Raw genomic sequence first — 16,096 nt, 5'->3', positions numbered from 1 at the left:
TTTCATCCTGTCTTTTCTAACTGATCTGAAGCCCAGGAAATATGGCAGTGGCAGTTTTAAAAGATTTTATCATTAAAAATGTTGTCTCGAAAGTGAGTAAAACATCTGAGAACAACATAGCAACAATTGAAAAATCATTTTATTAGTTCTCCATGAAAAGGAGAATGTTGTGTGCCTAATGAATGGTTCTGATGCTCCGATTTCACAGGCTCATTATGAGTAGTGGCATGCTACTTAGCACTATGCTCTTCAAAAAAAAAAAAAAAAACAAGTGAATTCTTGGAACCACAAATTGTTTCATGAAACACCTGTCCTACAAAATGTACCAGAGAAAAGGCAGCTTTGGCTCTGTAGAGATGAGCAAAGATTGCTCTTGGTATTTCACTAGTTCAAGAAAAATGTGTGTTTGCATATCAAAAGCTTTAAATCCTACAGAAAATAAACTTAGCTAATCCAGCTTAACTCACTCCTCCTAGTTATATGATTCTGAATCTCTGCTTCATCTTTCTGTCTCTTGGGAAGAAAGAAAACCCAAATGGAGCAGCATTGGTCCTGGAGGGCGAGCTTTAATCAAGTTCCAGGCAGATACATGTTCACACTGAACTTTTGAACCGGAAAAAAAAATCAGTTTCCTGAGAGGATAATGGCTGATAAGATAGGCTCACGATTCCTGCGTGTAACTCCACCCCCGCCCTAAACGATCCCCAGTTCTACACTTCACTCTAGTCACAGGTATCATAATCCCTGCCAGACAAAGGGAACGGCCAACAGCCCCTCTCCCCACGAATGCATGAAACACAGTCGCCATTTTGTAAATCCTCAGAGCACGATTCAAGACTGCTTGAATCCGTGTTGGGTTGTAATCCTAGCAGGTCCCAAGTACATGTAGCTGTTTCTTTTTCTCTCCCTGGTTAAGTTTCTCTTTCACTGACATCTCCACTCCAATCATCCCTCCTACTATCCCACAGGACCCGAGAGGTGTGATGCCCACTTTGTAAAATGCTGTTCTCCTTTCTCTTGCTCAAAAAATTACTTTTAATCCCATAAAGATTTTTCTTAAGCACAACTCAAGAAGCCAAAGCGTGTGGGTTGGGGGCGCAGGAGGCTTCAAGTTTGATGATTCTGCTCCTTGGGTGGACATGCTAGTATTTCTCCAGATGGAGTCTGGTCTAAAAGAACTTTCTGCAGGGATGAAAATGGGTCACACCATAACTACCCTGTCAGGAGTCACATGTCACATGTGGCTACTACACCTGAGGAGCGGAGCTTCTGATTGTATGCAAACAGTCACGTTTGGCTAGATTCAACATGTGTCTATGTTAGACAGAAACCATTGGGATCAGACAAAGGAAGATTAGATACTATGATGTTTTCTGTGGAACTCTGCATTATGCACCCTTCTGAGTTCTCTGTAGCTCATGGAGCTAGAGAAGGGGTCTCCAGGCAATCTGCTATAAAACTGATTTCCTAACATTATTCAAAGAGCTAATTCTCATCATTTATTTTTCCAGAACCGAGAACCAAACTTTGCTCCACTAAGCTAAGTTCCCAACCCCAATCTTACCATTTTGAAATGACAAAATTATTTTGTATTTGTGCTAGCTTTTCACTGCTGTGAAAATCAGAACACCTGATTCAAAACAACTCAAAGGGGGAAGGTTTTATTTTGACTCACTCTGTCAGAGGTTTCAGTCCACAGTTGCCTGGCCAGGTTACTTTGGCTAGACTTCATGGCAGAGAGACTGTGAGGGAGCAAAGCTGCTCACCTCTTGGAGGCAGGGAAGCAGAGAGCGAGAGTGAGGACAAGGGGTCAGGAAGGGCTGGAGGCCAACTGGCCAACTTTTCTGCAACTAGCCCAGCCTCCTGCCGGCCCAGTGAGCTACAAAACCATTAACGGACCACTCTATTGGTGAGGTTACCAAAGGATCAGTCTATTGATGAAGTTAATGACACCATCATCCGAGCCCTGCTCCACAGCATCAATAGCTGAGGAGTAAGCCTTTTAGTGGGGATATTTCAAATCCCATAACACTATCCTATATTTAAACAAAAATGGGCTTGAGGCAAGTAGAATGTTTAGCATATATGTGTATATATACACACATATATATCTATATGTACATATATAATATATTAATATAAAATATATAGTAATAGTTATATAATACATAATAATATAACATGATTTTTTCATTCTATATTATGTAGAATATACAACTGTATATAAGAATGATAATAATCATTCTACAATAATTATTCTATATATAATCCAGCATACACACATCTATGTTGTATCCAAAAGTGTACACTTCAAACCACAGAATGCTTTCTTTCTAGGAACATTTGCCAATTGATAAGGACTTTCTAGAGGAATGGTATCCAGAACTTGCTTAGGCATTACAATAAATACTCTCCAAAGTGGTCTATCTTTGCACTTCAAGCTGTCTCACAGGCAGAAAGTCTAGCAAGACTGATTTCCAATCTGAAAATGAGCCAATCTCAGAGCTTAAATTAGATCTTTGGACACATGTCAAATAAATACAGAATGCAAATTTTGACATTTCATAACATTAACTTGCTTTAAAAATGCTTTTGGATGAAGAAAAAAATTGGTATTAAAGAATAATATGCCAACAACATGTGATTCCATTCTTGACATGCTGGTGGTCAAGGCACAGGAGGAATGGAATAGTCCAGAGATGAATGCTCAGGACCCATGTGGAACCCCCAGGGATGCCTGCCCTTTGAGGTGTCATCCTGAAGGTATCAGGGTCTCACCCCAGACAGCTGGAGTCTAGACTTTAAATCTGGGTTCTAGTTTAATCTCTAGGAGTTCCTAGTTCTCTAGGAGAGAACCCAATAGAGTTCACAGAATATTTCAACATTGTTTAAATTACGTACTTTTACAAAAAGTAAACTCTTAAAGTACAGGAAAGACAGCCATTTTCTTTCCTCGTTTCATTATTAAATGTTGACCATCTACTAACTTTCCATTTCTGAACCTCATATTGAAAAGAGGGCTTTACATCTAATTTGGTAATTTAAGCTTTTGATTCAATAGTTAGTTAGAACCAACATGTTAAATTGAAACCCTTTTGTACAATTACTTGATGATAAAAATAAAAAAATTTTTAAAAATAGGTCTCTTGTGTGAATGGTTAGGCATCAGCATGTTTCTTCATCTACTTCTTACAACATGAAGGGTAAAAATGAGGCCCAACCTTCATTTGATCAAAACTGTCAGCAATATGTTAACACTATTGTCATAAGTGGTTCTTAATCACCGCAACCAACAAAAAAGCACACGAACTAGGTATCCAAGTCTTTCTAAATCCAGGTTTGCCGAGGCCTCTACAACTTGATCTTATACAATTTCTGAGACCCTCTTTAAGGAAAGCAATGGAAGAAGACACAGTTTGTTAAGAGGATACAGAGGGGCTTACAGGGGAGAAAGCTGGTTGAGTAGATCCCTCATTCCCCAGTAAGTCTGCCTTTGAGCAACAGAAGCTAGTATTGTTCAGGAAAGTGTAGCCAAAAGATGTCTTAAGAGATTCTACTTAATTTCCTTAACCTAATAGGACATTAAAAGCCTTTCCATTTATTTTTTTCCAGTTGTTGTTAAGTCTTGTCCCTGAACTTGTAAATTGAAACAGAAAATTATTCTTCCAACTTCAAATATTATTTAAAAGGAACATAATCTTCCAGGCATTTGCTATTCCAAGCTAGCATCGAAATAAGATAAAGATGTTTTATTTATGGGAAACTCATGAGGTTGGATCGCCACAGCTCTGTGCATGCATTCTCTAGTCACTGGGTATAATGCATTCTATATTTTGTTGTTGCCTTCTGGTATTAAATATGTCAACATTTTGTATTGGAATCATAAAAGTTAGTGAGATAGTTCTGATGAAGAGCAGCAAGGCCAGAGGAACGGATAATGTATAACATGAAATTCTTAGGAAATCAATTAATATTTTTATGAGCAATAGTAAAAATATGATCAAGGGTTAGCCAAGAGTGAGGTCAGACTGTTTGATCCCTAAATATAATTCTTCGTTGAATTCTATTGTCGTAAAAATATTCTGTGCTGAATCAAAGCTGAAATGTTGGTGCTCGCAGGAGTAAGATATATATGTTTGATTGTGCAGACCTCTGCATTGGCTGTGTGCATCCTGCCTCCCTTCTGAAGGTTTGGGAGCTCTAATTTCTGTGGTACTTCCGTATCATGGGTGAATTTTTTGTGGATCTCTGAATGTAGCATGTTGCTGGTACTCTGAAGTATGTATTGTGTGGCTACCAAAACATTACATGCTATAAGACTATATGCAAGTGCCTAAACTAATTTTGAGGAGGTCTTTGTTGAGGAAAGGTAAACATTTCTTTGTTCTCTTCCTCTCCTCCTTCCCTCCCCTGTGTCCTCCCTCCCTTTTCCCTCTCTCTCCTTACCAGGGTCTTGGTACATAGCTCAGGCTGGCCTTAAAATTACAATTCCACTGCCTTAGCCTCTCAAATGTTGGTAATTACAAGGTGTGTATCACCACACCTGACTCAAAGATAAGCAATTTTAATACTACAATAACTGGTGATTAATAATGGCAAATAAAGTTGATCACTACTTCTGTCATATTTACATGTTACTATTCACTCATTAATATTCACTCTATGTAGATTAAATCCTCAATACATAAATTTGCTGAGGGCAAAAACATAGACTGAGGTTAGGAATATAAAGCTAAGAATGACTATAACATTCCAACGAGAACCCTAGCAGGTGGTACTTGTTCTAGTCACTCTACCATGGTGACAAGTTTGCAGTGACATCACACACTGTCTGGCCTTGCCTGGATGGATCAGCAATGTCGCCCGCAGGGGAACCCTGGTCTGCATGTGCTCTGTGTGTGTGTGTGTGTGTGTGCGCGCGCGCGCGCGTGCGCGCACCCCACGGTGGAGGGACGGGGCACAGACTTGGGCATCTCATGTCCATCTTCCAGTGGACATTCCTGTATTTCTGAAGAGTGGTAAATCTGGCTTTTTATAGGAGAACCTTCCAGAAACATGAAACATGTCTTGCATATTCATGTAACAAGAGTTGAACTTCTCTCTGTTAACAGTTTAGGAAAATATTAAGTACAGATGGATTAAAATACCCCACAAGGGAATCTGCTGGTGTTAATGGTGGCCACACTTCCTTCTTTCAGACAAGAGGGTTGCCATCCTTGTGAGGTTGTGCCCAATGGCACCTCTTCTTGCACCCCATTCGGTCAAGCTGGGCATTGCTGGCCTTCAGACAGACTGGCCGCCATCAGCACGGCTCCTCAGGAACGTTCATTGGACCCACAGACATCACATTTCCTGTGTGGTGACCAGAACACGAACAAACTGCGACGTTCCAAAGTACTGTTTCTGAAAAGCAGTCCTTTGAAGGGCTGCAGGATGGGGTGGACATGCCTGATTCTCTGCTGCCGGTCTGGCGCGGTCCAGGGGTAGATTCTTGGCTATCTGGGAAGATTGATCAAATGAGTGTCCTGTAGTCAATTTTCCTTGAATATTTGTCTTTTGGGTAATCCTTCGGTTAAATATTAAATAAATCTGCACTTACTCTATGCTAAACACTATTAAGTATAAACAAGCACACAATATTTTACATTTAGATGTGGCCATAGGAAACTCATTTTCTTTGTTCTGATTTCAGCTTCTTTAAACCACAGTGGTGGTTTAAAATATGCCCATGGGTTTTTTCTTTTAAAAGATAAAGCCCAGCTCCTCTCTTCCTGAAAGGGCCTAGTAGAGATACAGCGGGGTAAGATGATCAAGTTTGGGGAAGGATTGGGTGGGGGGGAGGGGGGAGGCTGGGAAGGGAGGTGAAGGGTAAACAAAGGAGGAGGCTGCAATGCTTGGTAAGAAATGTATGCATTATCTTGCCCATGTAATTGTAACCCCTCTGTACAGTATGTTCACAAATAAAATTAAATTAAAAAAAAAACAATAAAATACAATTTAAAAAAAAAGATGATCAAGTTAGAGATTAGGTCCTGCAGGCTCTGTGGTTCCCTCCTCGCTCTCTGTTGGACAGCTTTCTCTGGGGAGCGCTAGCTGTCACTGTGGGGACAAACAGCCCAAGAAGAAGACGGCACGTGAGGAACTGTGATCTGAGCACGCCTCCCCCATCAGAATGAACACATCCCAGAATGGCTCTTGAGCTCATGAGGGACCCCGAGCCAGAATCACATGGCCAAGCCACTCCTGACACTGAGCCAATAGTAAATATTTATTAGGTATATTTAATATTCATCACTATTAAGTATTTATTATATTAAGTATACTATATCAGATATTATATTTATTAGATTAAGCTATCTCAATTTGAGGCTGTTCCATGAGGCTGTTCAAACAAACTGAAAAGAGTCTCTCCCAAAACAATAAACAGAATTTAAAAAAGAAAAAAACAACTCAATACGTAGGCACTCCAGCGGACAAAGGACCAGGCCGAACACGCCATCCTCTTTGATGCACACTTTTTGCACCTAAACTCTCAATTGACACGGGGTGAAATAACTCGCTTTATTCCTGACACACAATTTCCAATGATTTGGGGCTTAAGTGTATAGGTTACTCACAATGTCACACTGTGGGGTTTATGTTTGTATGTGTGTGTGTATTTGTGTGTGTGTGTGTGTGTGTGTGTGTTTTATTGTTGCTGTTAAAGGAAGATAAAATTCCACAAAGCTTAAAGTCACCTAAATCTTTTAAAGTTCTCTAAGCGAAGTGAACAACTCAACACAAGATGGGATGTGGATACTGTCTACCAGTGAGGAAAGTCAAACTCTTAGATCCCAGGCTACGCGAACTAGAACAATGGTACATAGTCAGCAGCAGAAGGACTCAGTCAGACAACAACCTACCATGGTTGTAACTCATATGAAGAGAAAACATTGGTGGGAATTCTGACCCTGCATTCATTGCCAGCCTAGGTCACTCACCATCGGGGTGGGTGACACCCCAGCGGACAGTGACTGGGGTCGGGAAGAGCAGTTGACTCTCCACAGCCTCTGGGGATGGCCAGAATGATTGGGGTTTCCATTCTGATGCGCTGTGCTTGTTAAGATATACACATTTCTCATCATTTTCTGTTTACGCTCCCTTGCTCAGCCCAGGGTTTTAGGAGACATGTCACACCACAGACAAGGAGCGCAAGCGGATGCGACACAGGGCAGCTTGTGTGAAAGTGACTGGTGGTGACCAGCCAAAACTCGTGCCTCGGTTGATAGCCGCTACTCTTCATGCCCGTCTTCCATAAAATGACTCACGAAGTTGCAATTGTAAGACAGATGTTTTCTACGCAGACCAATGGCATTTTATAAGCACTTGTGCCTTTCCCTCTTTTCCGGGCTCTCTGTGCTCTGTATCAGGGCAAGGAACCATTTGGCATCTCGATCTATAGTTTAGCAAGCCGCTTCCTCCTCTTACCTCCAGGCCGGCAGATAAAGATTCCTTCCCATCACTGATCAGGTGCTATGACTTGACCTCTTGGAATGTTTTTGGCATTTCTTATTCTATCTCCCTAACGGACACCATTAACTTTGGTCATCTTTACTTAAACAAACAAACACTTATGCAGGTCATGCTGCCTAGGCCTGCCCAAGAGGTCTCCTTCACTTCTGTCTACTTTAACACAACTTCACAAGCCTGCTGAACCACTACGACTGTGGTTCACAGCATCTCTGGATAAATACTTCCATGAACAAATAAAACAGAAAATCTTCATGCAACTATAGCCCTTCCCCAATAAATACATATATTTTCATATGTGGAGCTGTATGGAAGAATTTTTTAAAAATCTATTTCCCATATCTATCTATCTGTCTATCTATCTATCTATCTATCTATCTATCTATCTATCTATCTATCTATCTATCTTCACAGATGTTTGAGTCCAAAGGCAAAAATCAAAAATAGAATCACAGCCCATTCACAAAAGCAAAGACAAGTAGCACAAACACCCAGCGTCCCGGGTGGTCAGGACTCACCCCACAGCCCAGGCTGTTGCCCCCTTCACAGGTGACTCTCCTCTGGCCCTGCTCGGGCAGCAGGCCTGCTCCACAGCCCGGGCGAGGGCACAGCACGCCCCCCATCTGCAGCACACATTCCTCCGCCCCGTACTGCTGGTACCGGTTGTACTGCAAGAAACAAAGGGCAAGGTGAGCTTTCAAAGTGACGAGAGCCAACTAAGTACACAAAGTGAGCGAGGACTGACTGAGTATACAGTGATCGAGTACCAACTAGGTACGCAAAATGATAGTGAGTACTAAGTATACTGACAAGGTGAGTATGTAGCCAAAGTAATTGAGAATCTAGTATACAGATAATGTAATCGGCTGTGACCGCCAAAGGCTCAATTTGAGTATAGGATTTCTTTCCTGTCCATATTAGTAGACAAGGGGTATGTGCGCAGTGTGCATGTGTGTGCGCGCGCGTGTTGGGAGTGAAGTCAGTTCAGTCATTATTTCTCGCCTGTTTGTACTCAAGTTCTATAACCTAACACACAGGTCAGTCAGCAGGCTGGGCGGCTCGTTGGCAGGTTGAGTTTGGAATTTAGAAGACAGGAGGTTTGTGGTACACTCTGATGTCCCCCATCTTCTCACTTCTCCGGTCCTGAGAATGGAAGAAAGACAGCCTGGCCAGACCTCTGCACACAGGCTGATGGCCCCCACCCAGGAACCTCACAGAATGTTCCCCACGGCGGAGTCTGGGATCGCATGTGGCAGGAGGGTTAGAATGCATGATTGATGGGTAATGCATGGATTGATGGGTAAGGCTCTCCAGAAGGAGTCATAATGTAGGTGGTAATGAGTGCATAAGATGAAGGTATTTTACTGAGTGTAGAAGCAATTTATATAACTCAGAGATTAAGTATTGGTGATGTCTATGGATTTATTTTCTTTTTCTCTTTTTAGTACTGAGACTGGGTCCCTGACTAGGTCCTGCTGCTTTTGCTCATTGGCTAGTGCTCTACCAACTGAGCCACGCCTCCAACCCCATAAAGGATCAGGTGTTTCTTTTCTTTTCTTTTCTTTTTTCTCTTTAGGTCCAAGACTGTACCGGAACTCGAGCCCCCGGATTACGTAGAGTCCTTGGATATAAACCTTGCCTGGAGTACATCCTAAAACACATGCTGGGACCTGAGAGGCTGTGTGGGTGATCTGGGCTTCTCTATGCTTCGCCTGTGTCTCTGAATTCCCTGTATCCTTGAGTGTATGAGTAGCATGTGACATGAGGTGACATCTCTGATTCTGGCAAAGTCTGCTTTGAGTTACAAGTCTCTGACTCAGTATCTTATAAACCCGGAGCCGAGATGAGACACTGCACACTGTGGAGCTGTGGAGAGATAAGATGCCAGTCCCAGAGACAGAGACACAGCAGCTGCTGGGGCAGGAGGAGGATGAGGAGGCCGCAGCCCCAGTGAATGCCAAGGGCACACAGCCCTCAAGGAGGACCTGGTGATGAACTCGTCCAAGGCCACTGCAGAGCACTCACTGGTGTTCGAGATGCAGTTTTCACTGTGACAGGTGAGGGCTACTTCGTTGTGGTTCTGTGGTCTAGGGCCTTACTGGAGACATCTGGAGAGCTGGCCGGGGCACAGTCCCCAGCAGCAGCTACAGCTACTGAGGCAGTGGGACTGTAGAGGTTTTTCTGAACATGAAGGCATGAGAGCATGTTACTATTCTGAGGGAAAAGACAGGGGGGTGGGCAGGCAGTGGGTCTTGTAGGCTAGAAGTCCTGAGCTGGCTGGAGGGATGCAATTCTACAGGGTATGGTTGGCGTGGCCTCAGACAGGGCTTGACTCAGGGGTAGACTGGCAGAGGAGGTGCTGGAAGCTTTTAGGGGGTAAAGGAATCAGCTGGGAGACAACACAAGTAATCTCAGGTAACATCACGCACGCAGCCCTGGGGGTCAGGTCTAAAAACTTCCTCAAATTTTCACATTCTGTCTATTCTCACCCCCAATGTTTCTAATAATTATATGACACTTATATCACAAACACATACGGTCACCTCAGCCATGATCTCTTCCTCCTAATCCTCATACAGTCCTAATCCACCCCATCTCATCTGTCTGTCTCTCTCACACACATACTTATCCACTACTATTAGTCTTATGTTAATGTAACTTTTGTTGTTTGAAATGTTCTCTCATAAACTTCTCAGGAAGAGTTCATGAGAAAACATTCATTGAGTTGTTATACATTAAGAGTTTTAATAGTTTTCTTGGGAACATTATTATTATATTATTATTATTATTAATATTATTCATGGTAGTGGTCCTAGACTCAGGGTTTGTACCACTTTAATTACAATTCCAGTCCTTTCACTTTTTTTTTTTTCTTGCTGGTTGTGGGGCTTGAACTCTGAGCCTGGGCGCTGTCCTTGAACTCTTCAGCTCAAGGAGAGCACTCTACCACTTGAACCATAGTGCCACTTCTGGTTTTTTGGTGATGAATTGGAGATAAGAGTCTCATGGATTTTCCTGCCTGGACTGGCTTTTAATATCGATCCTCAGATTTCAGCCTCCTGAGTAGCTAGGATTACAGGTGTGACCCACCAGTGCCTGGCCAGTTTCATGCTTTTGGTGGGGGCTTTACTTATATGTGATCCTCTTACCTATACCTCCCTCATGGCTGGGATTGCAAACATGAGCCAGCATGCCTAGCTTGTTCTTTGAGATGAGGTCTTGCTAACATTATTATTATTATTATTACTATTACTATTGTTGTTGTTATTGCTTGGGTTGGCCTTAAACCACAATGTCCCCATCTCTACCTCTCTAGTAGCTGGGATTATGGGCACCAACCAGTATGCCTGGAATAGGGCCTTTGCTCTTAAATTAGGTAACTTTGACTAAATATAACATACTGGATTTACACTTTTTCCTCCCGGAGTATTTTAAATATATTACTTCATGCTCTTTGGATATAAAGTGTGATGGACAAATCTGATGGTAAACTGCTGAGTTCTCTCTTGCTCTCTCTTTTTTTTTAATAAGTGAAATGATCTTTCTTTGTCCAGATGCTTAAGGGATTATCTTCCTTTGAAGATAATCTTTCAAACCCAGGCATTTTCTTAGATTCTTTCTTGGTGCTGGTCATTTTGGGATCAGTTTCGTGAGCACACAGTGAGGAAAGTCAGCCTGACCTTCAGGCCTAGGATGCGCTCTGCTTTGCTGCTCTCAAGTTTTAAAACTATGATTTCTAGTACACAAAATATTGGGTTTTCTTTAACTGTGAAATCCATCAGCCCCTCTCAGAACTCCATCGTTTCTATTTATTTCTAATTTTTACAAGTGTAAGTTTGACTTGACTTCAGGTAGTCTGCCGCTCTTCTTGGTCTCTGTATAGTTTCCAAACCCTGGCTGGCCATTTCAGCTTGCGTCTGTGTTGCGCACGCGCGCACTGGGTGGGGTTGCGTCTGTGGGGTTGCGTCTGTGTTGCGCACGCACGCACTGGGTGGGGTTGCGTCTATGTTGCGCACGCGCTCACTGGGTGGGGTTGCGTCTGTGTTGCGCACGCGCGCACTGGGTGGGGGTCAGCTCTTCTGCCTCTCTTTTCCTGCTAAGGCTCCCTAGGAAGCTCACCTCTTCTCTTCAGTTAAGGCGTTCTTCTTTGTCTTCTCATGAAATTAGTTTTCCTGACGTTTCCAGCTCTGATCTTCCTCGTCGAGGGCTTTGCGGGCAGTCTTCAACGGTCTGCAGATTCCTGTCACCCCACTTCCAACAAGATTTTCTTCTCCCTTTCCCCCTTCTCTATTCTAACTAAGATGGCTCTTTGGCTCCTGACCTTCTGTGAGTCTCTGGGACCCGAGGCCTGCCAATTCCCTTAGATCTTTTTCAGATCTTCTCCTCTCCCATGTCCTTGTCCAGGTTTCTATGCTTGACCTTGGAGACTATGTCTCAATAGTATATCATGAATATTGTGAATAGTATATCATGAATCCTGTGTGTTGAGTTAATGACATGCAACTCCATGAGGTCTCTATGAAAGAATTCTAATAAAATAATGGCAATGGGAATAGACAATGGAGTGAATCAGGATAGCTTTATCTGTATAAGTGCTGGGGATGAAGCTCAGTGGTAGACCACTTGCCAGCATGCTCAGGTCCCTGGGTTCTATCCCCAGCACTGCAAACAAAAGAAAACAAAACCCCAAAGTACTCTTAAGTATATACCTGTTTTCTCCATCACGATCACCTAACTATTTAACTTTCTTAGATAGAATTGTTTCTTTACGATGATAATGGAACAATGGCTTCCATGTAGGAGGAAGTTAGCCTATACACAATGGCTATGGAAATTAGAAATTCATCTTTTATTTTATTTTATATTGCTTTCTTTTATTGTTAAAAACAGTATTCCTAATTTAGAAGTTAAAATTGATTTGCTAGGAAAGTTCTAAATTTAAATTATCCATCTTTTTTTTGGAATTATCTTTATATAGTTGTACAAAGGGCTTTAAATTCAACCCATCAAATAAATTTGAATTTCTTGCTGAGTGTATTCACAGTGGTCTAAGTTGTTCATGTAAAACAATTTCTTACGATTTATAGCTAAATTTTATGAATAATGGAGATTATAGTCTACTTATGATGAAACAAAGAACAGTTGAGCATATACTTCCTTTTCTGAGGGAAGACAAATACTTTAATATGTCTAGTGATTTACAAATGATTAAAAAGTACATATCTGAACTATGCTTAACACTGTCAAATTTAAAAGGAAAACTTTTGACCTAGAACCAGTAATGGCCTAGCATCAGTAGAAAGCTTAATGCTCTAAGGAAAGGATTTGGACAAGTAATTATGTATGTCATTAGTGAAGAGCCTGATTTAGCTTCTTTTAAGACATGACCCACATATCCTTAGACTCTTTTTACCTTGTCGCTGGCACAGAAAATACAACTTTATTGCAAACACACCACTACATTCTTTATGGCTGACAGGTCAGCAATGAGTAGCTTATCTATAGCTATCAGTATAAAATATGCAAACTAATGATAAGGAAGTTGATACATGGACTCTTAATTGCTGTCCAGTTCCTTTGATACTACTGTATCAAATACTGTACAGAGGGGTTACAATTACATGGGCAAGATAATGAGTACATTTCTTATCAAGCATTGTTGCCTCTTCCTTTGTTTCCCCTTCCCGTCCCTTCCCATCTCCCCCCAAAGTTGTAAAGTTCGTTTTTTGACATAACAACTTTTACTTCTCATTGTGGCAATGGGTCCACCTGTATCCCTATTTAAACGATTTGTTTTTCCCCTTCTTCTCCACAAATTATACCGACATCAAATACAGTGAAAGCTTGGGTTATACCGTGGGGGAGAGACATACAAAGCAACAAAGAAATCATCTTATAAATATGTTAGAAACAATCACATGAAAGAAAAAAAACATTTGAATACATATCTTAGGGTTCATTTCCCTAACATCAACTTATCTGACCTTTTCTGCTTGACTCAGACATATACTACATATTACAAATAAGGGAAACCATGGGACCTATGTTTCTTTGTGCCTGGCTTACTTCACTTAATATAATTTATTCCAAGTCTTTCCATTTCCTAACAAATGGGGCAATGTCATTCTTTCTGATGGAGGCATAGAATTCCATTGTATATATATACCACATTTTCTTGATCCATTCATCTACTGAGGGGCATCTGGGTTGGTTCCATATCTTAGCTATGGTAAATAATGCTGCAATAAACATAGTTGTGCTGGTAGCTTTAGTGTGGTCTTGTTTGTGAACATTTGGGTAAATGCCCAAAAGTGGGCTGGGTCATAGGGAGCTCTATGTGGAGTCTTTTGAGGAACCTCCATACTGCTTTCCAAAGTGGTTGAACAAGTTTACACTCCCACCAACAATGCAGTAAGGTTCCCTTCTGTCCACATCCCCTCCAGCATCTGTTGTTATTAGAGTTCTTGATTATAGCCATTCTAACTGGGGTGAGGTGGTATCTCAATGTTGTTTTGATTTGCATTTCTTTTATGGCTAGGGAGGTTGAGCATTTCTTCATGTGCCTATTGGCCATCCTTCTTTCTTCTTCAGAGAAGTTTCTCTTTAAGTCTTTAGCCTACTTATTTATTGGGCAGTTGTGTCTTTGAAGATTTGTTGTTGGGGGATTTAATTTTTTGAGTTCCAGGTATATTTTAGATATGAGACCCTTGTCTGTTGTATGGCAAGTGAAGATCTTCTCCCAATCCGTGGGCTTTCTATTGATCTTGCTAGCTATGTCCTTTGCCATGCAGAAGCTCTGCAACTTCATGCAATCCCATTTGTCCAACCTTTCTTTGATTTGTTGTGTTTCCGGGTCTCTATTAAGAAAATTTCAGCCTGTCCCAACAAGAACTAGGGTTTTTCCTATTCCATCCTATAATGTTTTCAGAGTGTCTGCTTTGACTCCGAGGTCTTTGATCCATTTGGAGTTGATTCTGGTGCAGGGTGATATATAAGGATCTAGCTTTAGTTTTCTACAAGTAGTTAACCAATTTTGCCAGCACCATTTACTGAAGAGGCTGTCTTTCTTCCATTCTATTTTTTTAGCTCCCTTATCGAAGATTAGATGGCTATAGGTCTGTAGGTCCATTTCTGGGTTTTCAATTCTATTCCATTGGTCCTGAGGTCTGTTCTTGTGCCAGAACCAAGCTGTTTTGATTACTATGGCTTTATTGTAGAGTTTGAAATTTGGTATTGGTATTCCTCCAGCACTGTTCTTTCTGTTGAGGATCGTTTTTGCTATCAGGGTCTTTTATTGTTCCTTATGAATTATTGGATTGCCTCTTCTATTTCCTTAAAGAATGAGATTGGAATTTTGATAGGTATCACATTGAATTTGTAGATAGCCTTGGGAAGTATTGCCATTTTCATGATGTTGATCTTTCCAATCCTGGAGCATGGGAGTTTTTTTTGCCACTTTCTAAGTTCTGTTTTGATTTCCTTTTTCAAAATTTTAAAGTTTTCATCATAGAGGTCCTTCATTTCTTTGGTTAAGTTAATTCCTAGGTATTTTATTTTTTGTGGGGCTATTACGAACGGAGTTGCTTTCCTAATTTCAGCCACACTTTTCTCATTGTTGGCATACAGAAAAGCCATTGATTTTTGAAGGTTAATTTTATACCCTGCTACTTTGCCAAAGTTTTGAATCAGCTTGAGTAATTTGGGAGTGGAATCTGTGGGATTCTTTAAATACAAGATCATGTCATTTGCCAAGAGGGAGAGTTTTATTTCTTCTTTCCCTATTTGGATCCCCTTTATGTTTGCATCTTGTCTTATTGTCCAGCAGCTATTTTATTTATCAACGTTAAGTATTGCTTTATAAAAGAATTAATTTAGGGCAAGTGTTGGTGCCTTGCACATATAATCCTGGCTACTCAGAAGGATGAGTTCTGAAGACTGAGGTTTAAAATCAGCCAGGGCAGAAAAGTCTGTGATACATTTATGTCCAACCAACCAACAAAAAGCCAGAATTGAAGATCTGGCTCAAGTGGTTGAGCACCAGCCTTGAATGAGAAAGCCAAGCAAAACCTTGAGAACTTAAGGCGGGGTCACAGTACTGATACAAAAACAAATAAATAAAAAATAGATGAAATAATTAATTTAGAAGTACATGATTAACTGGTCACGTGGACTGGATTTATGTCAATGTCTATTCTTAAGTGACTTCAAAAGCAGGAAATTAATGAAAAATACTTATGTATTGTCTTTGGAATGCGTAGTGGGTAAGTGGATCTCAGTCTTTTAGTCTCTCTCTCTCTCTCTCTCTCTCTCTCTCTCTCTCTCTCTCTCTCTCTCTCTCTCTCATAAGCTAATATTAACCTGTGGAACCATGCTATTTAAGATCTGATTAAATCTAAGTCACAGATTTCTAGACATGTTTTCATAAAGTAGATTCACAGATAACTAACATAGTTTTTAGAGTTTGTTATATAATGTTTGCAAACACTTTTGAAAATAAATGCTAATGTGAGCAAAGCATAGGACTCTGCACCTAAGGTAAACAATATAAATTTCCTCTTACATTGCCTCAGATGATCATGAAAAAACA

General features: G+C 41.0%; 1 protein-coding gene across 1 annotated transcript in view; it reads right to left on the bottom strand.

Moving 5' to 3' along the window:
- Nucleotides 1-7,944: 7,944 nt before the first annotated feature.
- The window catches only part of LOC138804086 (E3 ubiquitin-protein ligase parkin-like), an 849,159-nt gene continuing 841,007 nt past the window's right edge, over nucleotides 7,945-16,096 (bottom strand). The window contains exon 9 of the mRNA XM_069988358.1: nucleotides 7,945-8,177. Coding sequence (XP_069844459.1) covers nucleotides 7,959-8,177 — 219 coding nt within the window. The 3' untranslated portion in view covers nucleotides 7,945-7,958. The remainder of the gene's footprint in view (nucleotides 8,178-16,096) is intronic.

The sequence above is a fragment of the Dipodomys merriami genome, unplaced genomic scaffold, assembly GCF_024711535.1.
Source record: "Dipodomys merriami isolate MVZ:Mamm:240054 unplaced genomic scaffold, mDipMer1.0.p SCAF_355, whole genome shotgun sequence".
Lineage (NCBI taxonomy): Eukaryota > Metazoa > Chordata > Mammalia > Rodentia > Heteromyidae > Dipodomys > Dipodomys merriami.
The sequence above is the reverse complement of the archived record's forward strand: the minus strand, read 5'-3'. Positions and strand labels throughout refer to the sequence as shown.